We start from the raw sequence: 22,878 nt of genomic DNA, 5'->3' as shown, positions 1-22,878 counted from the left end.
TTTTGAGCAGATGCTGTTGATGCGTGGTAACAGGCAGATGAAGTCTGCCTCTGTGTGAGCACATGCGTGTCTCGTACCTGAGACTTTACACAAAGGAAGAAGATTTGGGTGGAAGTACGGAAATCTTACTAACAAGAACTATTATTTGGCAGGTTTTGGCTGGGGTTGGACTTTGTGCTTTTATTCCTATGATTTGTACTAACATCACTGCAATGCGATTTTAAGCTGAACTGGGATAGGCTCGTAGTCATTTAGGAACTGCTTTGGAACATGTGAACATTGCAAAGAGTTCCAACAGCAAGCACCCTTTCAGAATCATTTAATTACAGTTTTATTTAGATCCAGATTTTTCTGTTTCAGTGCACTCTTAGTTTTTTCATGGCTGTATTTCTGTAGCTGCCAGAGCAATAGATTTCCTGGGGAAGAAGTGACTCGTAGCAACCTCTCTATTTGTGCAGTGGTTTTCATCCCCCAGGAAGTTCGGGGCTAGAGCCTTAGGCTCTTGCAGCCTCTTGAAATGCTTTCACCATCATGCTGTTGGCTGTTCTTGGATGTATTCATGTTTACCTTTAAAGTCTTGCCCAGAAACTTTGTTTGGGGTTTGAAAAAATTTCGGTTCAAATTAATGCGTTAAACTTAGAGCCAAGTTTCTCTTTCTGACTGTTTCATTGGAAAACTTCAAATTGGCTTTAGTTACAAGTTGTCTGGAAAATGATTAAATATTTTCCTGCAAGACCCTACATTAACTGAGCAAAGTTGGGTACAAATTTTTTTATAGAGAGGAAAGGCTGAGGGAGCTGGGCTTGTTCAGCCTGAAGAAGAGAAGGCTGAGAGGGGACCTAATAAATGCTTATAAATATCTGCAGGGTGGGTGTCAGGAGGACGGGGCCAGCCTCTTTTCAGTGATGCCCAGTGACAGGACAAGGGGCAACGGGCACAAACTGAAGCAGAGGAAGTTCCAGCTGAACATGAGGAAGAACTTCTTCACTCTGAGGGTGACGGAGCCCTGGCCCAGGCTGCCCAGGGAGGTTGTGGAGTCTCCTTCTCTGGAGATATTCAGGACCCGCCTGGACAAGGTCCTGTGCAGCCTGCTCTGGGTGACCCTGCTTCGGCAGGAGGGTTGGACTGGGTGACCCACAGAGGTCCCTTCTGACCCCTGCCGTGCTGGGATTCTGGGATTCTGTGACTATATGCAGTTTTGGATTTTTGCCGCGCATTAATGCAGGACAAAACGCATGCTTTGCTAAATCTTTTAAGTAGAATAAATAATGGTCTTTATGTTTTAAAGAAAATTAATGTTTCTTCTGTGTCTGTTTTAGATACGAAAGATGGGACTGGACACAAGCAGCATAAAAAGCTTTCCAGCCCTTGCAGAGCTGGTTCTGACTGCCAAGGACCAGGCTACAGCAGAACAATCCTAGATATTTTTGAAAGCATGTGAGTGAAGATAAACAGTGTCCCCAGAAGAAGGAGAGAGAATTTAACTCTTCCTTATTTTACCAAACAAGTAGCAATGAAGTGCTTCCTAATGTATCTCGAGCAACAAGTCAGTGCATCTGCTGTCAAGATAGGCTTGTTGCACCAAAAGGCTGAGAATTTACTGTGGGTTTCCATTATATGGAAAACAGTGAAAAGTTCTAAACCTTCTACTGTAGAATAAAAGTGGAAGAATTTTTTTTTATTATTTTTGTTGTACATCTCAAAATTCAGAAGAATGAACTTATATCATGAAAATAATATGTAATAAATTGTCTTTCTAACTCTTGGTGTCCCATATGTTTTTGAATCAAATGTGTTCATTGGTGGCTGTCAGAAGCTTTCGAAGGGACTTTACTCCAGCTCTCCTGGAATAAAGGAGGTGCTCACAGGAGCAGGAGCCTGCTGTTTCTTGTTGCTGCTTTGCACTTACCTGCTTTCCCTCATCGTGGGGATGGGTTTGGGTTTTGAATGTTTTCATTTTACTGATTTCTTTTTTTCATGGACCTTCTCAGTGAGAAGTGCTGCATAAAAAAAACTCTTCACTTTTAAATTTCAAAAATAATTTCTGGTATCAGTATCTGACTTACTGGCTGTTACACTCAGGCTACCTGTTTTTCTTCAAACTAAAACTTAATTCACTAAGCTAGAGTTTGTTCAGAGTTGGCGTATTTCTGATTCGTTTTATATTGTCTGTTAGAATTCAGGGGTGTATGGTGCCTGAACACAGGTAAAATTCTTGTAACTTCAAACCTAGTTACTTCAGTACAAGGTGCATCTTTATATAGCAGGAAGTTTGAAAGAGTTGTTAGGGTTTTAAGTGGTAGAAGGATTATCAAAGAGCTCTCTTGAACCTAGAGTGCTTAGCCTGTTGACACTTCTCTTTTGTATGTGAGGGACGGGTAACAGAGGCTGGCAGCAGCGGGAGGTGGATCTGAGGCTTTCAAATGGGAGAATGCCCTGTGTGAGCGAAGGAAGGTTTTGTTTGTTGTTTTGTGAGGTTTGGTTGGTTTTTTTTACCTTGTGAAAAGTTAACACTGGAATTCTAGTTCCTGTTCATGAATTAAAAACACCCAGTTTCTCCCGAAAGTATTTAGAGAGTTTGGGTCTTAACGGGAGAGCCGACGATGATGCAAGTCTTCGGGTACTTGGAGATACAGTGCTCGTAGCACGGGGCTGTTACGTAGCATTGATGTTGCAGTGAGCAAACCTTTCGCAGCATGAAGGCTTTTGTTCCTCACTGCTGGAGAACTGGCCAGATTTTAACTGGGAAGACACAGCTGTGTGATCACTGCTTTTGAAGCCATTGGGTGATTATTACGACTTTTCTAAAATGAATTTTATGAAGGGAGGCAGCGGGGAAAGTACTGCTTAAAATCATCTTGGTTCTTGGATTCAGTCTGAGTAATGGAGAGCAGGATTTAGCTCTTCTAATTGGCTTACCATCTCTGGTCACGGCAATGTATACAACGGAGAGAGCATCCGAATTTATTGCTGGAGACGGAAGCAGCAAAGTGAACCGACTTGCTGGATGTCAGGTTTGTTCGTCTCCTGGAGCGGCGTGGAGATCCTCAGCCAGCCAAGGGCTCAAGCACGCGCTACTGAATCAACATAACCCTCGCTGCTTACGAACAAGAGTTTTGATGTCTCTCTTCTATTTTTCCAGGCTTCTGACTGATGAACCCAGAAAGCTTGGTCTCCCTGCACCTCTTCATGTGCTTTTGTTAGCAGTCGGGAGCAGAGATGTCTTGCTACCGCTAACTACTGTTGTTTTCAGCGATGCTTCCTCATTATAAAACGAATATGTAAGTTGTAGTCTGAGGCTGAGATTGTAGTGTTGTAAATGCGTTGTGCAACGTCTTATTTTGGAAGCTGTGTACCTCTATAAATTCGAATTTCTCTAACAGCTGTCACAACAGTAGCAGATTCTGAGACCTCTGGATACTGGTGACTGAAGGTAGAACAGCTTGCTTTGTGTCCTCCAAAATCGGGGAAAAGGATGCGATCTGTGTACCAAACCAAAAAAGCACAAAAAGGTTACTTGCCCTTTTGCACGTGATTTACGACACCTTCCTGCAGTAACAACCCTTCTGACCTGTCACCAGCAGCTTGCTGAGCGTGCAGCCTGCCTTCTGTTCTTCTCCACCAAAGACCAGCTGTAATTTCAGGGCAAGAAACAACATTGTATAGCAAATCAAAATTATTGAATGGCCCTCTGATTGCCGTAAACGTCGACATCACTGGTTTTGTGCCAGTTCCCCACCTTTTGTTCACTTGAATAGCATTTAATTTTCTTTCAGTGGAATACGGCGTTAGTTAAAAATGTCTGTGATGCTCCTGTTGAGAGAGGGGTGTGAATCGGCTTTGTCTTTGGTAAAATGAATTTTAGCATTTTCAGATACTGCGGATCAGTCGGGAGGGGAGAAGAGGATCTACCATGTCAGTAAGTGTGTTCAGATAGAGGTGTCTGCTGCTACTGAGCTTCTTTCTTCCGTTCTTCAGATTTTTAGTTTTATTTAAGTGCAGTTCATGCCAGTAATGCAGATTTTGCATCTTCTTCCCTTCTAGGACTTCTAGAAAACGCACTGTGCTATGTCTGGAAGGAATTCAGCTGGAAGAGGGTTTGTGCAATAGCTTTGGGGAGGGAAAGAGCTGTGGCATGCTTTCCTCTAAAATGGTAGCTGGATTCTCATGTTTCTGGGCTATGCCCGGAGTGGACCAGACTGTTTTAACCTTATCACCTAGAGATAACTGGCAAGTGTTTAGGTGCTGCGTTCGGCAGGCTGCGGAGAGCTCGGCCGTGGCTGGTGCCTGGGGCGCTTGGGACACGCGCCGTGGTGTGCCTGGCAGAGCAGTTCGCTGCGGCTGGGGGAGACCTCAGAGCGTAAAATGCTGTAAAAATTCTGGATGTAAAACTGATGTCGGAACCCAGTCTCAGCAGAGCTCATATTGTCAGGGAAGCAGATTTAGTTGTGTTTTGGGGGGATGTTTTTTTTTGGTTTGGGTTTTTTTTCTACCAGCTGAGTGTCTCGGAGAACGGCTACATGTGCACATAGCTTATCCTTTTGGTACGGTAGCACTTGCTGGGGTACCACTCTCTTCCCAGTCCTTGCTCTGGCCAGTATGCGTTTAGTTCCCTGTCCTAGCCCTTTCCTCCTGCCTTTTCTTCTCCCGGGTGTCAGAGGAGAGGTGCTCTCCCTCCACCGCGGAGTTTCTCTTCTGATAAGCGTTAGGCTTTGTGGGTGGTGGGGTGTGTTGGTGGGTTGGGTTTTCTGCCTGTAGCCACTGAGGAGGGCGTGGAGCCCTCCCCAACCATGCAGCCCCCACCTCAGAGCAATGGTGTTTTGTCCCAGAACTTACCGGCAGCGTGGCCAGGGGCTCCCTTACGTTATCCTCCATCTTCAGCGTGGAAATGGAACGTGTTGTGGTCTGAAATTTTATTTGTGGCTGATGCCACCTTCCGACTTCAATGAGGAAACGGGAGAACTTTTAAATTAGTGTGAACACTTGGAAGCTACCTCTTCCATGCTCACAGCTCTATCGTTGGCTGTATTGCATGACAATTTGCAATTTATTGTCTGAAAAAAAACATAAATCTGATTTGGAGCAAATTTTAGAAACCAGAACAAGGGATACAGTTACAGACATAAACCAAACTGAACTGTGGCAAAGCATTTTGGAAGTGGTTTTATTAGCATCTTGCTGTCTCTGGACATTTATAGTTACTTGCTTCTGTATGTAATACATCTAAATATTGTACTTGTTAGAGCATCTGGAATACATACAGTATAACCAGATAAATACGTGGATGCTGTATCATAGCACTTGAAATCCTCGTGTTCTCGAGAGTGAGTTGTATTATTTATGAGTCTGTTCCATTAAGCTGGAAGGATCTGTGATGGAGCTGCATCACTGACAGCAAGCTACGGCTGTTAGGGGGTTTGGATCAGACAGACGTGTGGGCCGTTGCAGATGGCAGTGAGCTCCATAGGCTGCATCGGGCGTCACGTACCCGAGAGACTTGCAGTGATTTTTCTAAGCGCCACCAGTGCTAGAGACAAATCGAGAGATGGGAGCTGGAAAGCCTTGTTCCACTGAGAGGTTTTCCCCTAGTACCGGGATCTCACCCCCAATTCCTCGTTTCCTAATTCGAGGGTGGTCCAATAATCTGTTGTTCAGTCGGATGTTTCAAACCTTTACAACTCTGTTAAGAGTTAGATTGGACCACTAAAACCTTTTTATTCATGTGTAGCAGCACATCCACCATTTATACTGGTATTTAATACTATTTTTTGAGAACATATGGTTTGGATATGTTAAAATTTCCAGATCTAGGCTTTAACCAGTAATGTTCTTTTCACTATACTGCTGGAATAAATCCCTCGCAGGTTAGAAACTAGTCCAAGGAATGGAGTTGTATTGGAATAGTAAGCCTTTTTTTTTTCTCCTACAAAAAGTCAGAGATAATTCTGTCAGGCTGTGCGAATTTATCCATCGCAGTTCATTAATGCTACCAAACCCTATTTTTAGCTTTTCCATAGACTTAAGAAACAAATGTATCCATCTGGGCTGCAGAAAGAAGAAACTTCCTCTAAATCTTTTTTGCTTCCAAGGCAAAAAACCCCTTGTCTCAGCAGGACAAGCGAAGCCTGCCCATGCTGTTGGCAGCATCTGAAAGGAAAATGCTGGTTATGAAGCTAGAAATCTCTGTGGATAACGGTAAAACTTTCACTGGCACTTAAAAGGGGGTGGCTCTTGCAAAACTGACCAAACTAAAAATTAAAGAGTGGCCTCATGAGGAATGAAGAGGTCCCTTTCTATACCTTTCTATAGTAAATGATGCTTGTGCTTATAAAACTATTTTTCTAAGTCAATGCCCTGCTGGCTACTGCTTTGTCCCCCTTGCTGCAAAGGAAGGAGCTGGGGGCGGAAGGGAGACGAAGTGGGAATAAGGAAAGGAGAGAGGCTGGAGGAAGATTTGAGTCACCTCACGTGGAACAGGTGAGGAAGGATGAAACGTTGCGATGTTTCAGCTTCCATTTCAAACGCTACCCGCTTCTTCTCAAAGCGAAGCAGAGCACTCAACAAGGTCAGAAAAGACGAATAAGAAAAAGGCGATGGGAAACGTGCGTCATCCCCCTCCCTCCCCGTGCCCCCTGCTTGCGGTTAAACCCCGAGCAGGGGGTTTGTTACTCTGCCAAGCAAAAGCATGGCCCTCGACTTCTCTTCCAAAACCGCTAAAAGGAACGGCTTGTTCAGCGTCGCTTCCAGGAACGCCACATCTCCCTTCTGCGCCGCGGGGCCTTCTGCCTGCTCTGTTCCATCACCGCTCAGTTGGAAGAAGGCGTTATTTATTACCTGTAAGGCAAAACACATGAGTAAATCTGGGGTCATCGGAGCGTGATAGCGAAGATACGAATGAGGGTTTAAGTGCTTCCTAGTGCATGAAGTCATCAGTAACTGAAATCGGCTGTAAGGAGCGCAGGATAGACTCCATGGATGTTTGAAAAAGACCTTGGAGCACTTGTTCTGTAAAATGTGGAAAAGCTCTACGACTGCTCTGTTAGAGATTGATTATAAAGAATATTGATTATAGAATAGAATAAAATCATAGAACTAGAACATAGATGCAATTGTGTAAACACAGCTGTGTTAAGAAACCATACAATCGGTATGCTGCAATTGGGATAGAAACCAACTGTATGGATTATATCAGAATTCACAAAAGATGAAGGACAGACGACGACTCTGAGACGACCTTGAAACCAAGCAAGGCCTGAAACCAGCGAGGAGAATTCTAGGAAGACAGAAGAATAGAAAGAACTTAATAAATGACGTACTTCAAGGAACGGAACGGTTGCCTAGAGACTTATGAAGATTCTGGACTTAATGCAATACTTTTAATAAATGTATATGAACTGATCTAGTGAGTTAAGCTTTGCCACTCATTGAGGTGATGGACCAACTCTGAGTTGTGAATAAAGCAATACCTAGCGTAACCCACTCGTGTGAGAACAAAATTTTTAACAGCTCATACACTTGGGCCGTATGAAATCCTGGTACCCTTGAAGCCCCTGACAGCTTCCAAGGTAGGACAGCTTCTGAAAATAAAATTAAATACAAGTAAAGGCACTCGAATTACACTTCTGGAACATAATTTGCCTTCTTTTTATGAAAGACAGCCCTCTCCTCCAAGCTCTCCCTCCTTCCCCTTGGGACTTGAATGCTGGAGCCTGTTTTCAGGCAAGGTTGTGTGCTGCAGGCACCTCGGCGCCGGCGATTTCTGGGCGCAGTCCCAAAGCGATGGAGGATTATCCCCAGCAGCTGCAGTACCCGGAGGTGTTTGAGCTGGAGGTGGTAACGAATGTGGTCTAATTTGTACTTGGAGTACCTAGCACACTCAGAACTTCACCTCTCTGCTGCATTTTGTTTGCTGCAGTGACAAAATTTGGGTAGTTTAAAGCAAATCTGTTTCTGCTGATGGGTTGGTGTAAGAAATATTCACTGACGTTCAGTCATCCTGCTGTAGGTGACCCTGCTTTGGCAGGAGGATTGGACTAGATGACCCACAGAGGTCCCTTCCAACTCCTACCATTCTGGGATCTGGGAAGTCACCTACTAGCATGTGTCCCACATGGCTCTGGCTGGTTTGTTCTAGGCCAACTGGACAGTTAAAGAGGCTGAAACGGAGCAGGAGGCGTATTTGTTGAATGCCAGTGATGTGTACTGTACCTTTCCAACGCTTAGATTGGCGTCGCTTATTTTACTGAGATCTGCCCCCTTCCCCAGCAGCGCGGGCAGTTCCATGTCTGCGAGAAGCTCCTGTAGATCGGAGCTGCCTCGTAGTGTGAACTCCGGCAGCGTTAATTTGATTTTCCTGCGGAAAAGAGAGAGAGAGCTGAGTGAGCACACGCTCTGTGGCATGGAAGCAGGGTGTTTGGGTGTTCCTTCAGGGGGCTGTTTTCACATGTCCGTTCCCCAGAAGCACTCAGTGTGTGGGGACAGGTGGGCTGATGGGTGGCTTGTTACTGCTTCCAAGTGGGAAGTCACCCAAAATCTGCTGTTGAATCTCAAATGATCGCACGCTGTGGTTCCTGCACTGTCAGCTATGGGAAGGGACTTGCTCCTTTCCCTAAAATACCCACAAAGAAGCAGCCAATCCCACCAAAGTCAAGGGACCTTGGGATGAGGTCCCTGGGGTCTGCAAGCTTGGGTGCTTGGTGTTAAGGCAGCGAGCAGGCAGGCTGGCGCAGGGCACCTGGGTGCGTTGGTCCCTGCGGGATGCCTGGTACCTTGGGGACAGCTGCTGAAGCCAGGCCGGGGACTGCAGGGACAGCTCGGACTCCACGTGCTCCAGGTCGCTGCCGTTGACGGGCTGCAGCAGCACCAGCAGCGCGGTCTCGCTGAGGGGCACTTCCACCACGGAGAAAGTCCCACCGGCATCGGTTTTGTACTTGAATGTCCCCGTGACTGACAACATCGGGACCAAGACCTTCGTGTGTGAATCCACCCAGAACTCCTGAGGCTCTTTGAGCCGGGAGGCTTGCTTAACCTTCGCTGAAAAACAGAGTGAGAAAGAAGTTGATTCTTCTCTTTCTTCCCTCCTTCCCCTCTGCCGCCATATATGTCAGTTCAAAAACAACACCCTGTGCATTAGACAAGGGTTGTGTGTGTAAAATCACGTTAGCTGTGGTAAAACACATGTATCCTGCCTTTATTATGCCTTCTGGTAGCATCAGGCAGGGGCTGGAGCTCTTGGGCAGCCGTGCGGGAGAGGGAAGGCAGCACGAGCGTGGGCGGAGGTCTCGCCCTTGGCCATCTTGTCAACCAAGCAATGGGGAAGGTAGGAAACAACACCAAAGCGCTGACTGAGCCGAGGAGGTTGAAAAGGACAGACCTGACCACTTGCTAAACCTTGATATTAGTTCCTTGCCCAGTTGACAAGTTTGGGAAGCCTTGCTCTCGCCTCCCGCTCCTGCCGTGCGGCTTTGCGTTTCAACACGTCACCTGCTCGCTGCCAGACGTCAGCGCGGCTGGCGTTAAAGCAACTCCCGCCATCAGCGAGAAGGGCAAAGATCTGACATCCTGAAATTGCTGTTTGGTGGAATTAGGAAAACAAATCTATATGTTGTGGTAAAGAAAGGAACTTGTTGCAATTAAAGTAATTAATATTGGTAGAAGATAGGAGCTGGTCTAGCTGCACTGTTAACTCATCTATTCTCCAATAAATCCAGATAAACACTGGACCCTAACATATTTAATATGTAGTAAGTGGCTTTGCATGGGAACACTTGCCTCTTAAATGAACTTGCATAAAGAGAGCATTTAGGCCCTTTCACCTGCTGTAACTTCAGCAAAAAGAAGAGGCAGGTAGGAGCTGTGAAAGGTGTAAGCAAAAGAAAGAATTAGGCAGTCGAGTTATTCACATTCTTTCCTTACTTTAGAAGAACAGGAGATGCAAGCCAAAAGCAGGGAGGAGCCACTTTCACAAGGTCTGTATAACCTGCAGAATTTATGCTCACAGTTTGAGGAGATACTGGAGAGAGTCCAGCGGAGGGCTACGAGGATGATGAGGGGACTGGAGCATCTCTCCTGCGAGGAGAGGCTGAGGGAGCTGGGCTTGTTCAGCCTGGAGAAGAGAAGGCTGAGAGGGGACACCTTAGAGCAGCTGCCATTACTTGAAGGGGCCTGCAGGAAGGATGGAGAGGGGCTTTTCACAAGGGTGTGTAGTGATAGGACAAGGGGGAATGGCTGTAAACTAAAAGGGGTCAGATCAGAGAAGGCTGAGAGGGGACCTTAGAAATGCCTACAAATATCTGCAGGCTGGGTGTCAGGAGGATGGGGCCAGACTCTTTTAAGTGGTGCCCAGCGACAGGACAAGGGGCAACGGGCACAAACTGAAGCAGAGGAAGTTCCAGCTGAACATGAGGAAGAACTTCTTCACTCTGAGGGTGACAGAGCCCTGGAGCTGGCTGCCCAGGGAGGTCGTGGAGTCTCCTTCTCTGGAGATATTCAAGACCCGCCTGGACGCGGTCCTGTGCAGCCTACTCTGGGTGACCCTGCTTTGGCAGGGGGTTTGGACTAGATGACCCACAGAGGTCCCTTCCAAGCCCTGCCATTCTGTGATTCTGTATAGCAAAATTCAAGACTGTAACACAGTTAAATCGAAGGAGAAAAGAATAGGGCATTCAGATAGCTAAACATATCAAGATGGGCTAGTAACTGGTTTTTAATAGTCTTGGGAAAGATGCTGCAAGAACTCAAAGCTCTGCTGCTGACTTTGGGACAAAGTCCATTAACATTGTACAGGCCATGAAGCAGGATGAACCAGCACCCATGTGTTTGCACTGGCTCCCCATGGACTTTGGCTGGGTGAGGGTCTGGACGTCTGTGCCCTTCAAAGGCGTAGCTAGGTGTGTACCTTGAGAGTGCTCCAAAAGATGTTAGTAGGCTTAGTATGACCATTTGTTTCTTACAGCATTTTTTTTAAGATGTGGGAGAGATCTAGTTGCTAAAAAACCTGCTTTTTGTCCCAGACACCTGGAACGTACAACAAGGAACACTGAAGATGATGAGCATCCCTACTGTAGAAGGTGATAGCTGACACGCTGGGAGAGATGGTTTCTTACAGTGAGACTCTCACATTGGGACATGGCAGCTGTGGGACTGGGCAACCTTCCAGCAGCCACATCAAACCAGGGGAGAAACCTGGGCCTGCGATAAAGTGAAGATGGGCGGAGAGTGGCTCGAGAGCAGCCCCCAGGACAAGGACTTGGGGGTACTGGTGGATGAGAAGCTCAACAGGAACCAGCAATGTGTGCTTGCAGCCCAGAAATCCTGGGCTGCCTGAAGAGCAGCGTGGCCAGCAGGTCGAGGGAGGTGATTCTGCCCCTTTACTCCACTCTCATGAGACCCCACCTGGAGTCCTGCACCCAGCTCTGGAGCCTCCAACACAGGAAGGACATGGATGTGTTGGAGCGGGGCCAGAGGAGGCCACGAAGATGATCAGAGGGCTGGAGCACCTCTCCTACGAGCACAGGCTGAGGGAGTTGGGGCTGTTCAGCCTGGAGAAGAGAAGGCTCTGGTGTGACCTTGGAGCAGCTGCCAGTGCCTGGAGGGGCCTACAAGAAGGATGGAGAGGGGCTTTTCACAAGGGTGTGTAGTGATAGGACAAGGGGGAACGGCTCTAAACTAAAAGAGGGTAGATTTAGATGAGGTATTAGGAAGAAATTCTTCCCCATGAGGGTGGTGAAACCCTGGCCCAGGTTGCCCAGAGAAGCTGTGGCTGCCCCCTCCCTGGCAGTGTTCAAGGCCAGGTTGGATGGAGCTCTAAGCAGCCTGGTTTGGTGGAAGATGTCCCTGCCCATGGCAGGGGGGTTGGAACCAGATGATCTTTAAGGTCCCTTCCAATCCAAACCATTCTATGATTCTAAGATAACTGAGGTGGAAACAGCTGTCGATCACAGAGCAAAGATGTAGCCTGGGAGAGCACCAGAGCTCTCTGCAGTGCTGACTTGGGAGTCCAGGGAAGAAAGGCTGGACCTCTCTGCTTCAGGTGATGATCTCCACGTTCTGTAACACGGGCTTGATGCTAGCCTGACAACCTAACGAGAGGATGACTTTCTGTGGAAAGCTATGACTTTTTACTGTCAACAAAAAAGTATAGCAAAAAACATCCTACCAAATTTCTAGTTCAAACTGAAGTTGTTAAGGCGTGTCTTTTCAAAAGAGAGTTTAAATAGGAGAAGGTAAGGGCACTAAATATCACGCAGTCCCACTGAGCTGTATTCAGTCACTAGTTTGTCATTATTTTGCAACTTCAAAAAAAACCCAGAAGTCTATCAGTAAGATGTGCACCTGATGTTCTGCGTTGGATTCTAAATGGCAGCCCCTGCTCGGCAGCGAGCTGGCAAACGTGAGAACAGCCGTGTGCAAGCGAACAACAGCTGGGACCCCTGGAACATTTAGCTTTTGTTTTGTATGGATTTTTGTCATTTTACCAATCCTTTGGCTGTTGATAGCATCTCAGGAGTACACATAATGTGTTTCACAACAGAATTGTGCTTTTTCTTTTCTGCAGCTGTAGGGACAGACGTGGAAGACAGCAGCATCAGCTACCATGGTTGTCCCTCCGAAACCGAATGGCAACGCAAATGCTGCAGTCCATCACGTGTTTATTAGAAAAGAGTTGCTTATCTAATTCACTCATTCTTGAGCCCATTTTTTCCACCCCACCTGGGGAGACTGAGACATCTCAAGAGCACCCTTCTAAGAGAGGAGGTAGTAGAGATGACCCAGTGACTCAAGGCCTCGAGCATGTGCGAAGGGTCCTAAGCTGCTAAAAAAACCAAGTTTCCAATACAAAAGAAGAAGAAAAAATTGCTCTCCTAAAGGAAAACCTCTGCTTTTGTGACCATGCCCAAGTCTGTAACACAAGAATTATTTTTGCAGTATCCTCTCCATGCTAGACCTTATGCTGAAGAGAAAGCTGATGCTCACAGCTCCCTCAGGAGCTGGGATCAGTTCATGACAGCACCTGTGAAAGGCAAAGGAAACCTGATATCCAGTTTCCAGGTGGGAAGGTGAAGGCACGAAAGCATTTCACGAGCACCAGGGCTCTGCCCTTAGCAGTAGAGGCCCATTTAGAAAATTCTGTCTAGCTGCAGGTTTTCTTTTGCCACTGGTAGGCAAGCTGACCTAAAGCGTGCGATGTCTGGTGTTGCATTCGGTCACAAGAATGTTAAAAAGCAACCACGCTCAGAAGACAAGACTCAGTTGTGGTACTGGGGGATTTCTGGGACAGCAGCATGGAATGACCCTGGGTAATTAAGGGATTGCCTTGATTCTTTTAATTTTGTATATGTTCCAAGCTTCCATAAGAAGGGCCACCAAGATGATCAGAGGGCTGGAGCACCTCTCCTATGACCACAGGCTGAGGCAGTTGGGGCTGTTCAGCCTGGAGAAGAGAAGGCTCCGGGGTGACCTTAGAGCAGCTGCCAGTGCCTGAAGGGGCCTACAGGAAGGATGGAGAGGGGCTTTTCACAAGGGTGTGGAGTGATAGGACAAGAGGGAATGGCTCTAAACTAAAAGAGGGCAGATTTAAATGAGATATTAGGAAGAAATTCTTCACCATGAGGGTGGTGAAACACTGGCCCAGGTTGCCCAGAGAAGCTGTGGCTGCCCCCTCCCTGGCAGGGTTCAAGGCCAGGCTGGATGGAGCTCTGAGCACCCTGGTCTGGTAGAAGATGTCCCTGCCCATGGCAGGGGGGTTGGAACCACATGATCTTCAAGGTCCCTTCCAACCCAAACCATTCTATGATTCTAACTGGTAGCTTGTTTGGTTGCTTCCTGAGCCAGAAGTTGCCTCCAGCCTTCTGTGTTTAATAGCCACTAGAGGAGCCCTGCCCCTTATCTTTTACAGCCTTTCTTGAACCTGTACCTCTGGGCTATTCTCCTGCGGAAATAAGCATTTTGGAGAAAAGTGGGGTTCTTTTTGGCTTCCTTTAAACCTGCTTCCTGATCATTTTTGCTGCAGGCCTCTCATGACTTTTCATTCCTTTGCAGTCAGAAATGCTGTGCAATCCTCTGTTATTAATTTTCCCCTAATCCTCAGCTTCCTGGTCAAGGAGGATTTCCCGGAGGCCGTCTCCGTCCACCTCCTCCTCGTTGCCCTGCAAGAGCGTGGACAGGACCCCGAGCACGGCAGCAGGGAGCAGGGGGCCGTGCACGGAGCGGCACTCCAGCCTTTCCTCCAAGCCCTTCCCTCTCGCTGCTGGCCAGGCATGACCTTGCCTCCCTCCCGGGAGCGTGGCCACTGCCCATCCTCCACCCAGCCCGTCCCCGAGACGAGCATGGCTGCCTCGTACCTGCCAAGCCGACGTCCACCGCAAACAGCAGGTCGGCGGCCGGGTCGATGTCTGTCAGGAAGCATTTGCTTTGCCCCTTGCTTTTGGCCTCCACGAAGGCGTTTATTTGCTTTGCTGCCTCACTTGGGTTTGTAAAGTCAACAGCTCGGGCGTAAAGAGCATCAGCGGAGGGGAGCAAGTCCTGCACGAAGGGTTGGGACAGAGGCACGCCGGGGGCAGAGAACAGGCAGAGCGTCTTGGAGAAGAGCAGCTCCTCCTCCTTGCTCTTGACGAGGCTTTCGATCGTCCTCAGGCTGGACAGGACCTTGTGTCCGTCCACCCTGGAGGTGCAGTCGGGGTCTCCGGAGGGGGGAACAAACCCCAGCAAACGCTGCAGGTCGGCTGCCGTCTGGTTCGAGGCACCCAGATAGAAAGACACCAAGGAGCCGTAAAGACTGGTTGGGGACAGGATCACGTTTTGGCCCCGCCGCCTGTCCCGCAGCTCGCTGTAAAACCGTGTGCCCAGGACGTACACAAAGTCCTTCAGGTAGCTCAGCTTCTGCCTGCCTCGGCCGCTCAGGCTCGGGGCTTCCATCTTGTCCTTGTCCCTCAGGTCATCTTCATAGACAGGTGTGGTTTGGGAGTCAATGGGGACAGGGACAAATGTTTTCTTTCCCTCCTGGACCAGGCTTTCCAGCTCTTCGCAGGTACTCTTGTTGAAAGAAAACAAATTGAAAGGGTGGACGTAGACCCGGTCACAGGTCACTGCGGTGAGGCACGCCAACGCACACAGAAGATCTGCTGCCAGGTTCATGTCGAGAAATTGCTTCCGCGGGGTCTGCTGGAAGAAAAAGCGGGGAGGAAAGAAGGCTGATCAACCTGGTGTAAACACAGTTTCTCTTACTCGCAGGGCGAGGTGCGAGTGCTGCGCTGGAGCTGCAAAGGCAGGAATTTCAGTATTTAGTGCCGGCTGGTCTGACTCTGCTCCCCAAAAAGCCCAGGGAGATGCGACCGCCCGCGTCAACGGCGGCAGGCGAGGAAACGCTCAGCGCAGGTTTGGCTTCGTTACCCGCTGCAGCACGGGAGGCAAGAGGGTTGTGCGTGCCGGCGGGTCAGGCTCGCAGACTGGAGGGTGCTAGGTCTGGCAAAACGTTGTGAGACCGCAACGGCGTTGCTCCTGGCACCGGGGCAGAGCTGGCTCTGCAAACCGCTGCGCCAAATCTCGCTGGCACGCGGACGGGCTGAGCGATTTGCCCGCTGTTAAGCGGGAATTGGGTTTGGAAACCGGGTCCCTTGAGGTCTGACCGCTGAACACCCCATTTTGTATGTCTAGTCAGCGTAATACTTGCCACTAACACAGCATTTTGTGTTTTCATAGCCCAGCGCAAACATTCGTTCCAGCTTCTAGGCAAACACGCTCAAGGCTTCCTCGTACAAAGGTGCTGGAACCCTTTTCTTTATCTGAATACAGAGTTAGAAGGGGTAAGCTGAGTTTTACTCTGCTGTACAGACAGTTTTCCCCTGCAGCAAAAGACCACCTGCTGCTCTTGTTTTTCCTGATAAGTATTTTACTGGATATGGCTGTCACTAGTATTTTGGGATAAAGATATGGTGCGTACTGGGAATGAGAAAGTCATGGGGACACACACACGTACATCCATCTATACACATACATGTGAAAACACCCTGGCAAATTTCGCATTTTCGTAATTCATGCAAACACCCTGGCAAATTTTGCATTTTCGTAATTCTCACTTATCCTGTAGCTGATCTTTTGATAACTAATACCTCTGCTGTGCCTTCCCTGGATTTCTAGTCTATGACTTTGAATCTGTATATTTGAAATCCAAATCTGAATCCAACGCAGAGCTGTATTTTTATTCTGTCAGTCATTTCTTGTTTATTGTGGCTCTGTTCACCCTCTTCTGCCCTTTCCAAGCTCTGCAGAGAGCATTGGGTGGGCAAAATGCTGACAGCCTTGCCAGTAACCTAGCTCTGCTCTCTGCCTGCTTTCTCCAAGACTTTTTCAGTCGTGCCAGCCTGCCAGTTATTGTAATTCTGGTAGCCTGAGCCTTTTGAGAGGACGCGGTGTGATCTCCGTCTCACCAACGCTTTCATTTACACAGGGTGGAAGTGTCTGGGTTTGAATCCAGCCGTTCAAGACCTGGCACCTCCCCAGCATGGTTTGCAGTGTATAACCACGCTCAGTTCAGTGAGGGGTCCCCAAGTGTTTCATGCCTAATAATACCCATTTGCTAAATCACCGTGCTCTTGCAAACACAAAAACTGAGCTGTGCAGATGCTTGGTAATTAGGCATACCTTGCTAAGCACGGTGTGCCTGCTAACGCGCGCATCTCCGTTCCCAGGCTGCAGGCTCCTACCTAACAGCTTGGTTTGCTGCAGTGATGGTTCCTTGGGACGTCTGAGCACCTTCCCTGTGGGTGCCCGCGGGTCAGGCCTGAAACTATTTGCTCTGCAGAGGCGGGCAGGGGAGGACCTCCAGCCCTGTGCCTTCACCCAAGGGTTGCTCTTCCCCATTAACTCCCACCCCATCCTCTGAATTCACGTGTAGGCAGCGGCGGTGGGTGCTGCCGTCCCCTCAGCTCCCTGACACGTCTTCGCCTCCCCAGCCCCACCAGCAGCAGGTGATATGCAGCACTGCAGGGCTTCCTCAGGCCTTATGGCCAGTGAAAAAGTTATCTTGGGAGGTGCCTTCCCAGCTTCACCTTCGCAGTTAGCCCAGCCACTGTCCGTTGCTAGTCTGCTCTCTGGGACAGCTCAAGAAAACACACAAAAAAGCCACGAATTATAGGCACTGCCCTTCCCCTGTTCTCTGCATTGTACAATTATTTTGAAGCATTATTTAATTCTTCCTGTAGCAGCAGAGAGGATGACACTGTGCCACCTGGTCAGGCTGTACCGTTGGGCACCACCGGTGCCCGGTGGTCACATCTCCACCACTACCAAAGCCACCACGCCTACTCTACTCTCATGAGCAGCAGCAAGAGGAGCAGTCCTCACTACCAGCACCAACCCTAAGCCCCGTCTGTGGAAAGCAAGCGTGGTTTACTTCCCTAAAGAAGCCAGCCCCGAGCCTTTCAGAAAAGCACGAAAACCTGAGTTGAATAATCAGCATTCAAAGTAAATCCAGCAAGCTGGCTTACTCGCCTCCGTCCTGGTGCGTGCGGCCGATCTGACGCTGTCCCCGCTTGGGACACCTCTTCCCGATGGAGACGCGGTGTGGTTGCTGGTGGACTTCTGCCCTTTCCACGGGAGAGCCCTTTCTACCTGCCCGCAGCGGCGTTGCGCAAAGCATCACAGGCTGGGGGGGCCGAAGAGAGTTAGCTCAGGCCGGCCAGGTCCCCGGCTGGACGCTGGCTGCATAGAAAGTTCCAGGTACGGACACACAACCTTTAGCCGGACCCAGCACGTCTGGGCAGCAGTTACACATTTACTGAGATGGACACAGACGTTTTACTCTGCAGAAGAAACTCTTATAAGAGCTGAAAATAACTCAGCTGGTTTTGTGCCAGACTCAAAGAAATGCAAATTTGGTGTGTAGGCAGACCATTTTTATTTCTTGGATAAATTGCCTTTAATCTCTGCGTTGCAGCCTGGGTACCCGTCAGTGAATGGACATGCATGCCACTGCAGAGTGAAATTATTAAGCTCTCCATTTTTACCCTTCTTTCCCTCTTGACCTATCCAGAAAATCAAAAGTTGGTTCGTTTTCCCTTTCAAAACAAAACATGTTGAAAAGGAAAGAATGAAAACGAGATGGATTAGGTTACCAGATCGAGATCACAGAGACTTCATCCCTCCCAGTCTCAGTTTCCTAAGTCCTGCTTGGCAAAAGGGGTGGGATTTGGAGGTCCTCCTCCGGCTTTTGAAATGGTGCTTCAGTTTGGTGTGCCCCTACTTCCACTTGAAGCGAATCAAACCGGGGATGGCGGAGCTGGGTTAGACTGGGTTCATTCAGTGCCCCTGTTACGGTTAGTGATTGAAATCCCGTGGCTCCAGTGGGAGTGGGGCAGATTTAACACCCATGCTCTGATTTCAGAGGGCCAGGCAGGCACGGTTTGTACCGCGGTGCCCAGTCACACGTTGGCTTCAAGGGAAAAGCAGAGGGGGATGCTTTCGGTGCGGCTGGGCAGTCGGAGCTGGTGGAGCTGAAGGTGGTGTTGGGTTGACGGTTGGACTGGACGATCTTAGAGGTCTTTTCAAACCTCAGTGATTCTAAGAGATCTGCTGGCCCGAGTGTGGTGTGCCAGGTGGCTAATGCCGACAGGATGGGAAATGTCTGACTCTGCAGCCCTGCTTTTCATTTAAATGATCTGATCACCTTAGCTCTAATGAGGTCGGGGAGCGGTTCTGAGTACTGGCCCGTATGCTGTGCTGTCCTGCACACAAGGCGTAAACATACAGCTGGAAATATTTAAGGTGTTTTGTTCTCTTGCTGCCTGAGCATCTCAGTCAAGGAAGCATCTGGCGACAGAACAGTTCCTGAGCATTTGTACCGTCTCCAGATGGCTATGGAATGTATGAAGCCCAGCCCCGGATTCAGGCAACGGGAGAAGGAGTTCCTCCATTAAAAATGCATTTTGTTCAGCTAAATGCTGAAGAGAACAAATCAGGTTTTGGGTTGCAATCTCCCCTTTCGCCTCTCCCCTGGAGAGTCCTTCCCACAGGCAGGCCGGGGAGAAAGCTGGTCCCTCCGAGGCCGGTGGCAGTGAGGGTGGGATGCGTGACAGCATGGCCCAGAGCTGTGTCGCCTGCATGGCCGCCCACCTGGGTCTGCGCGAGGCACCAGACGCCACGGGGTACACGAGCAGCCAAACCTGTGCTGCGTCCTCCTGTGCAAAGCCTGAAAGCGGGGAAAAAGAGAACCCAGCCCGACACTTTCAGTGTCAGAGACACAGAAACCAAGGCTGTTTCACTGCAGGACACCTTGTGTTCTGCAAAACACTGAAAAGTGTCCTTATTAACAAGAACTATTGACTTTGGCTAATAAGCTACAAGTGATGCTAATAACATATACAATAGCTGCCAGACTTATTTGTTTACTGTGGACAATAAACACTGGAAAGAGAAATCACATAACCCACAGCCACTGTATTTTTTTCCCTTAAATCATTACATCTCTGTGCATGATTCAGAAACACGTCCTAGCACCCGGAGAGCATTGTTACTTGGGTATCTCCTGCTCCCAACTCCCCCACGGTCCATGGCCAAGTCTTGCTGCAGCTCTTGGTGGTCTCCTTTTGCTATGGGCACCAGCCCCTTGGCAGGCATCCCTGGCTGCAGGGGATGCTACCCTGCAGAAGAGGGGGAGCAGGGGGCAGCTGAGTGATAACTCCCATGTGATACTCTGCTGGCTCTGTCACATAAAGGAAGTTCAGGTTTTAATCACAGAATCATAGAATCATTGAGTTTGGAAAGACCTCTAAGATCATCAGGTCCAACCATCCACCCAACACCACTGTGCCTGCTGAACCATGTCCCGAAGTGCCACATCTACACAGTTTTTGAACCCCTCTAGGGATGGGGACTCCACCACTTCCCTGGGCAGCCTCGTCCAATGCCTGACCACTCTTTCAGAGTTGAAACTCTTTTAGTTGAAACTTCTCCGAGTTTTCAGCCAGGTGGACCTTTGGGGCTCTTGTAGTGCTCATGCGCTCATTTCTATTTTTTTCTGTCGACAAAGAATTGTCAATGTCTTTGAGCAGCACAGGAATCTTTGTGCCCTCACACCCCCCCCCCCCCCCCCCACTTAATCAATAAAGTAATTGAATTCAAATACTCAGCCTTCTCCAGAAAAAAATATTTTGTCAAGAAATGTTCAGTGACCTGCTTTCACCACAGTGCTCCTCCTGCTTGAGACCACCGGGAATTTGTCTGGGCTCAGTAACGAGGGAGAACCTTTGATCTCAGCTTACGTTCATGTCCTACTGCAAAGCTCAGACACCAACACCCTCCCCCCTTATTTCCCAGTCACTTGTGCTCACTCAATTAATTTTCCTCTATTAAGATGTGTCACACACTAGCACACTTCTTAGATCTTTGTCTTTTATCTTATCACAGTTTCTACTAAAGGAGAAGCTTTCAGACTATGGAGAACATACGCTGCTACACCGGGAACGTATTTTATCCTGGCAGGACTTAATTACAGTTAGTCTTTCATTTTACTTCCGAGCCATTTTTAAGCAAGAGTGCACAAGCATTATTTCAATTACTACATATGGACCCTTTTGTCGGGCTTTGTTTTGCTGCATTGCCATGGTTTTAGGAATGAGCATCTGCTTTAATATAGAGCTTTGACTTCGGAAAGAAGAGAGCTTCTGTCCTGCCCTTCGGCTCCAGTGTCCAAGGATTTGGCTCCCCAAAGAGAGGTGTCACGAACTTGGGTGAAAAGTGTTCCAGGAGCTAGGAAGTGCAGAAGGCGAAAGCAAGGCTGTTCCTAACGGCATCCCCTGTGCAAAGCAAGCCCAGGGCCCACGCACGTTTCCCAATGAACCTTGCCCTGCAACAGCCACAGCAAAGGCACAAAGAAACACAGACCTCTCAAACCTGCTCTGTGGCGAAGAGGTTCGCGCTCCTCCTTTTGCCCCGCTCTTCCCGATTTTTTTGGGGGAGACACTCGGCTCCCCCTTTTATACCTTCTCTTGCATAAGCGGAGCTCTCCCTCCTCCCCTCGCCCAACCGCCCTCATTTCTCTTCAAAACCTGCCTCTGTTTTTTCCTGCTTGTTATTCATGGTCGCTGCTGAGAGGGAGCAAAAAGAGGGGTGGAAAAACACTGGTGCCGTGGTTACGGGTTCCCTTGCAGCCCTGCTGCTCGTCTCCTTTGCTCTGTTGAGATCTCTGTGGAGGAATACTAACAAGGAAGCGCTCTCCTGCTCCGTGAGAACTTCTCGCTGGTGATGCTAGAGCTACTTCATGTAAATACTGTCAAACAGGCTTCAGAAATGTTAACCCTGGCAGAGAAACACTAACCCTACAGCCGGCAGAGAGTAATTCAGTCTTGAATAGGAAAATGATTCTGTCCAAGCTAGAATTTTGATTGACCAGCCAGGCAGCTATTCTTTAGCTGAAGGACATTGTGTCTCCACGCTGTCAAGAACTGTTTTCATTAATCCAGATCACGTGGGGGAAAGGCTGTATAAAATTCAGCACTTTGTGTGGAGACAACGGTAAATATTTTATTCTGTTTTGTTTGGTTTGTTTTCCAGCCTTCCCAAATTTTGCTCCGAGATCTGAACTCAGAGTGGCCAGACGTACTCCTGTGGTGATGTTCTTGGCTCCTGCGAGGTTATGGTGGGCGTCATGCGGGAGGGATAATAAATTACTCTGCTCACAGCCTCAGACTGCAGACCTTCACACGGGCTCTTCCTAGGCTGAGTTGACATGTCTGACCCACATATATTATGAATTAATACATGGCTAACTCAGACATAATAGCATGTACAAGGTCATATATCATTCATTGCTAAACTTGAGAGTTTCTTTTTTTAAGACTAAAAACACCTCGAGTGAGAAGTAGGCCCCAAACAGTGTGCGTTGATGCTGGTAATTGTAAACATGTACACCCCGTCAACATTCATCATGTTGCCTGCCTCTCTCTTCTTCTTTGGTAAGGGAAGATAGTGTGGGGTTTGGACAAGCCACCCAGTGGAGAGGGCAAACAGGCACTGGGAAAAGGACAGGAAGGAAAAGAAGAAGAGGATGCCCATGTGGGAGGATCCAACAAAACAAAGACCGGGAATATCGCTTCATCAGCTGGTGAGGTGGCTGCCCCAGATATGGCAGGCAGTCTTGACAGTGGAAGGACCACCGTTGGTGAGACATCCAGGAAAAACATTGTAGAGCAGCCAAGTGCCTATGGAGACCAAGACGCTTCAGTGCGGAAGAGCAACTACTGCTATGAGGAGTCTTAACATAAACTGATGAAGGTGAATGGAAAGTCTGGAGTCACTGTTCTATCACAATGCCAGAACCAAGTGGGTTCCCAGCAAAATTATCAGGCAGCAAATGTAAATGGAAGGAAGGACCCTTTCACATAGATAAACTGGAGGAGGCACTGCCATAGGATGCTGCGGAGACCAAAAGCCTGAGCTGGTACAAAAATAATTCCAGTGCACTCACAGAGGCCATGGCCATCAGAGGCTGGAGAACCCGACGGCACGCTCGTGATTGCTAACTCGGGAAATCTTGTGGAGTCTCCTTCCCTGGAGATATTCAAGACCCGCTTAGAAAAGGTTCTCTGCAGCCTGCTGTAGGTGACCCTGCTTCGGCAGGAGGGTTGGACTAGATGACCCACAGAGCTCCCTTCCAACCCCAAACATTCTGTGATTCTGTGATTCTGTGAAATCCCCGGACAGCCGGCTCCCATGAATTTTAGCTGGATCCATACAACAGCTCTCGCGCTCCTCCCTAAGGGCTTGACTTCAACTTGCGATGGAGATAGAGATGTCTGAGGTGAGGCCAGCTCACGCTGGCTCATGTTGCAGCACAGCTTGGAGATGTTCTTTCAGCAGAGCGATGCCAGTGAAACCTCGCAC

At 48.6% G+C, this 22,878-nt stretch overlaps 2 protein-coding genes across 7 annotated transcripts in view; one reads left to right on the top strand and one right to left on the bottom strand.

Annotated features, from left to right (window-relative positions):
- The window catches only part of COG2 (component of oligomeric golgi complex 2), a 29,361-nt gene extending 27,583 nt beyond the window's left edge, over positions 1-1,778 (top strand). The window contains exon 18 of one of the 2 annotated variants that reach the window (XM_075412070.1): positions 1,320-1,778. In XM_075412070.1, the coding sequence (XP_075268185.1) occupies positions 1,320-1,421 (102 nt within the window). In that variant the 3' untranslated portion in view covers positions 1,422-1,778. The remainder of the gene's footprint in view (positions 1-1,319) is intronic. The other variant, XM_075412071.1, reaches the window with a different exon arrangement.
- A 3,360-nt stretch (positions 1,779-5,138) lies between these two features.
- Positions 5,139-20,989, bottom strand: AGT (angiotensinogen). Of its 5 annotated transcripts, none has more exons than XM_075412072.1 (5): positions 20,881-20,989; positions 14,343-15,159; positions 8,769-9,033; positions 8,209-8,353; positions 5,139-6,834 (listed from the first exon to the last, which is right to left on the bottom strand). In XM_075412072.1, exons 2-5 carry the CDS (start codon positions 15,133-15,135, stop codon positions 6,643-6,645), a joined length of 1,395 nt encoding a protein of 464 aa, XP_075268187.1. In that variant the 5' UTR covers positions 15,136-15,159; positions 20,881-20,989; the 3' UTR covers positions 5,139-6,642. The 5 variants fall into 5 exon arrangements, with proteins under 5 accessions (XP_075268187.1, XP_075268188.1, XP_075268189.1 ...); XM_075412073.1 differs by having other exon boundaries at positions 14,343-15,162; positions 20,881-20,979; XM_075412074.1 differs by lacking the exon at positions 20,881-20,989 and adding an exon at positions 17,491-17,658.
- Between the last annotated feature and the right edge of the window lie 1,889 nt (positions 20,990-22,878).

This window comes from Opisthocomus hoazin, chromosome 2, assembly GCF_030867145.1.
Source record: "Opisthocomus hoazin isolate bOpiHoa1 chromosome 2, bOpiHoa1.hap1, whole genome shotgun sequence".
Taxonomy (NCBI): Eukaryota; Metazoa; Chordata; class Aves; order Opisthocomiformes; family Opisthocomidae; genus Opisthocomus; species Opisthocomus hoazin.
The sequence above is the reverse complement of the archived record's forward strand: the minus strand, read 5'-3'. Positions and strand labels throughout refer to the sequence as shown.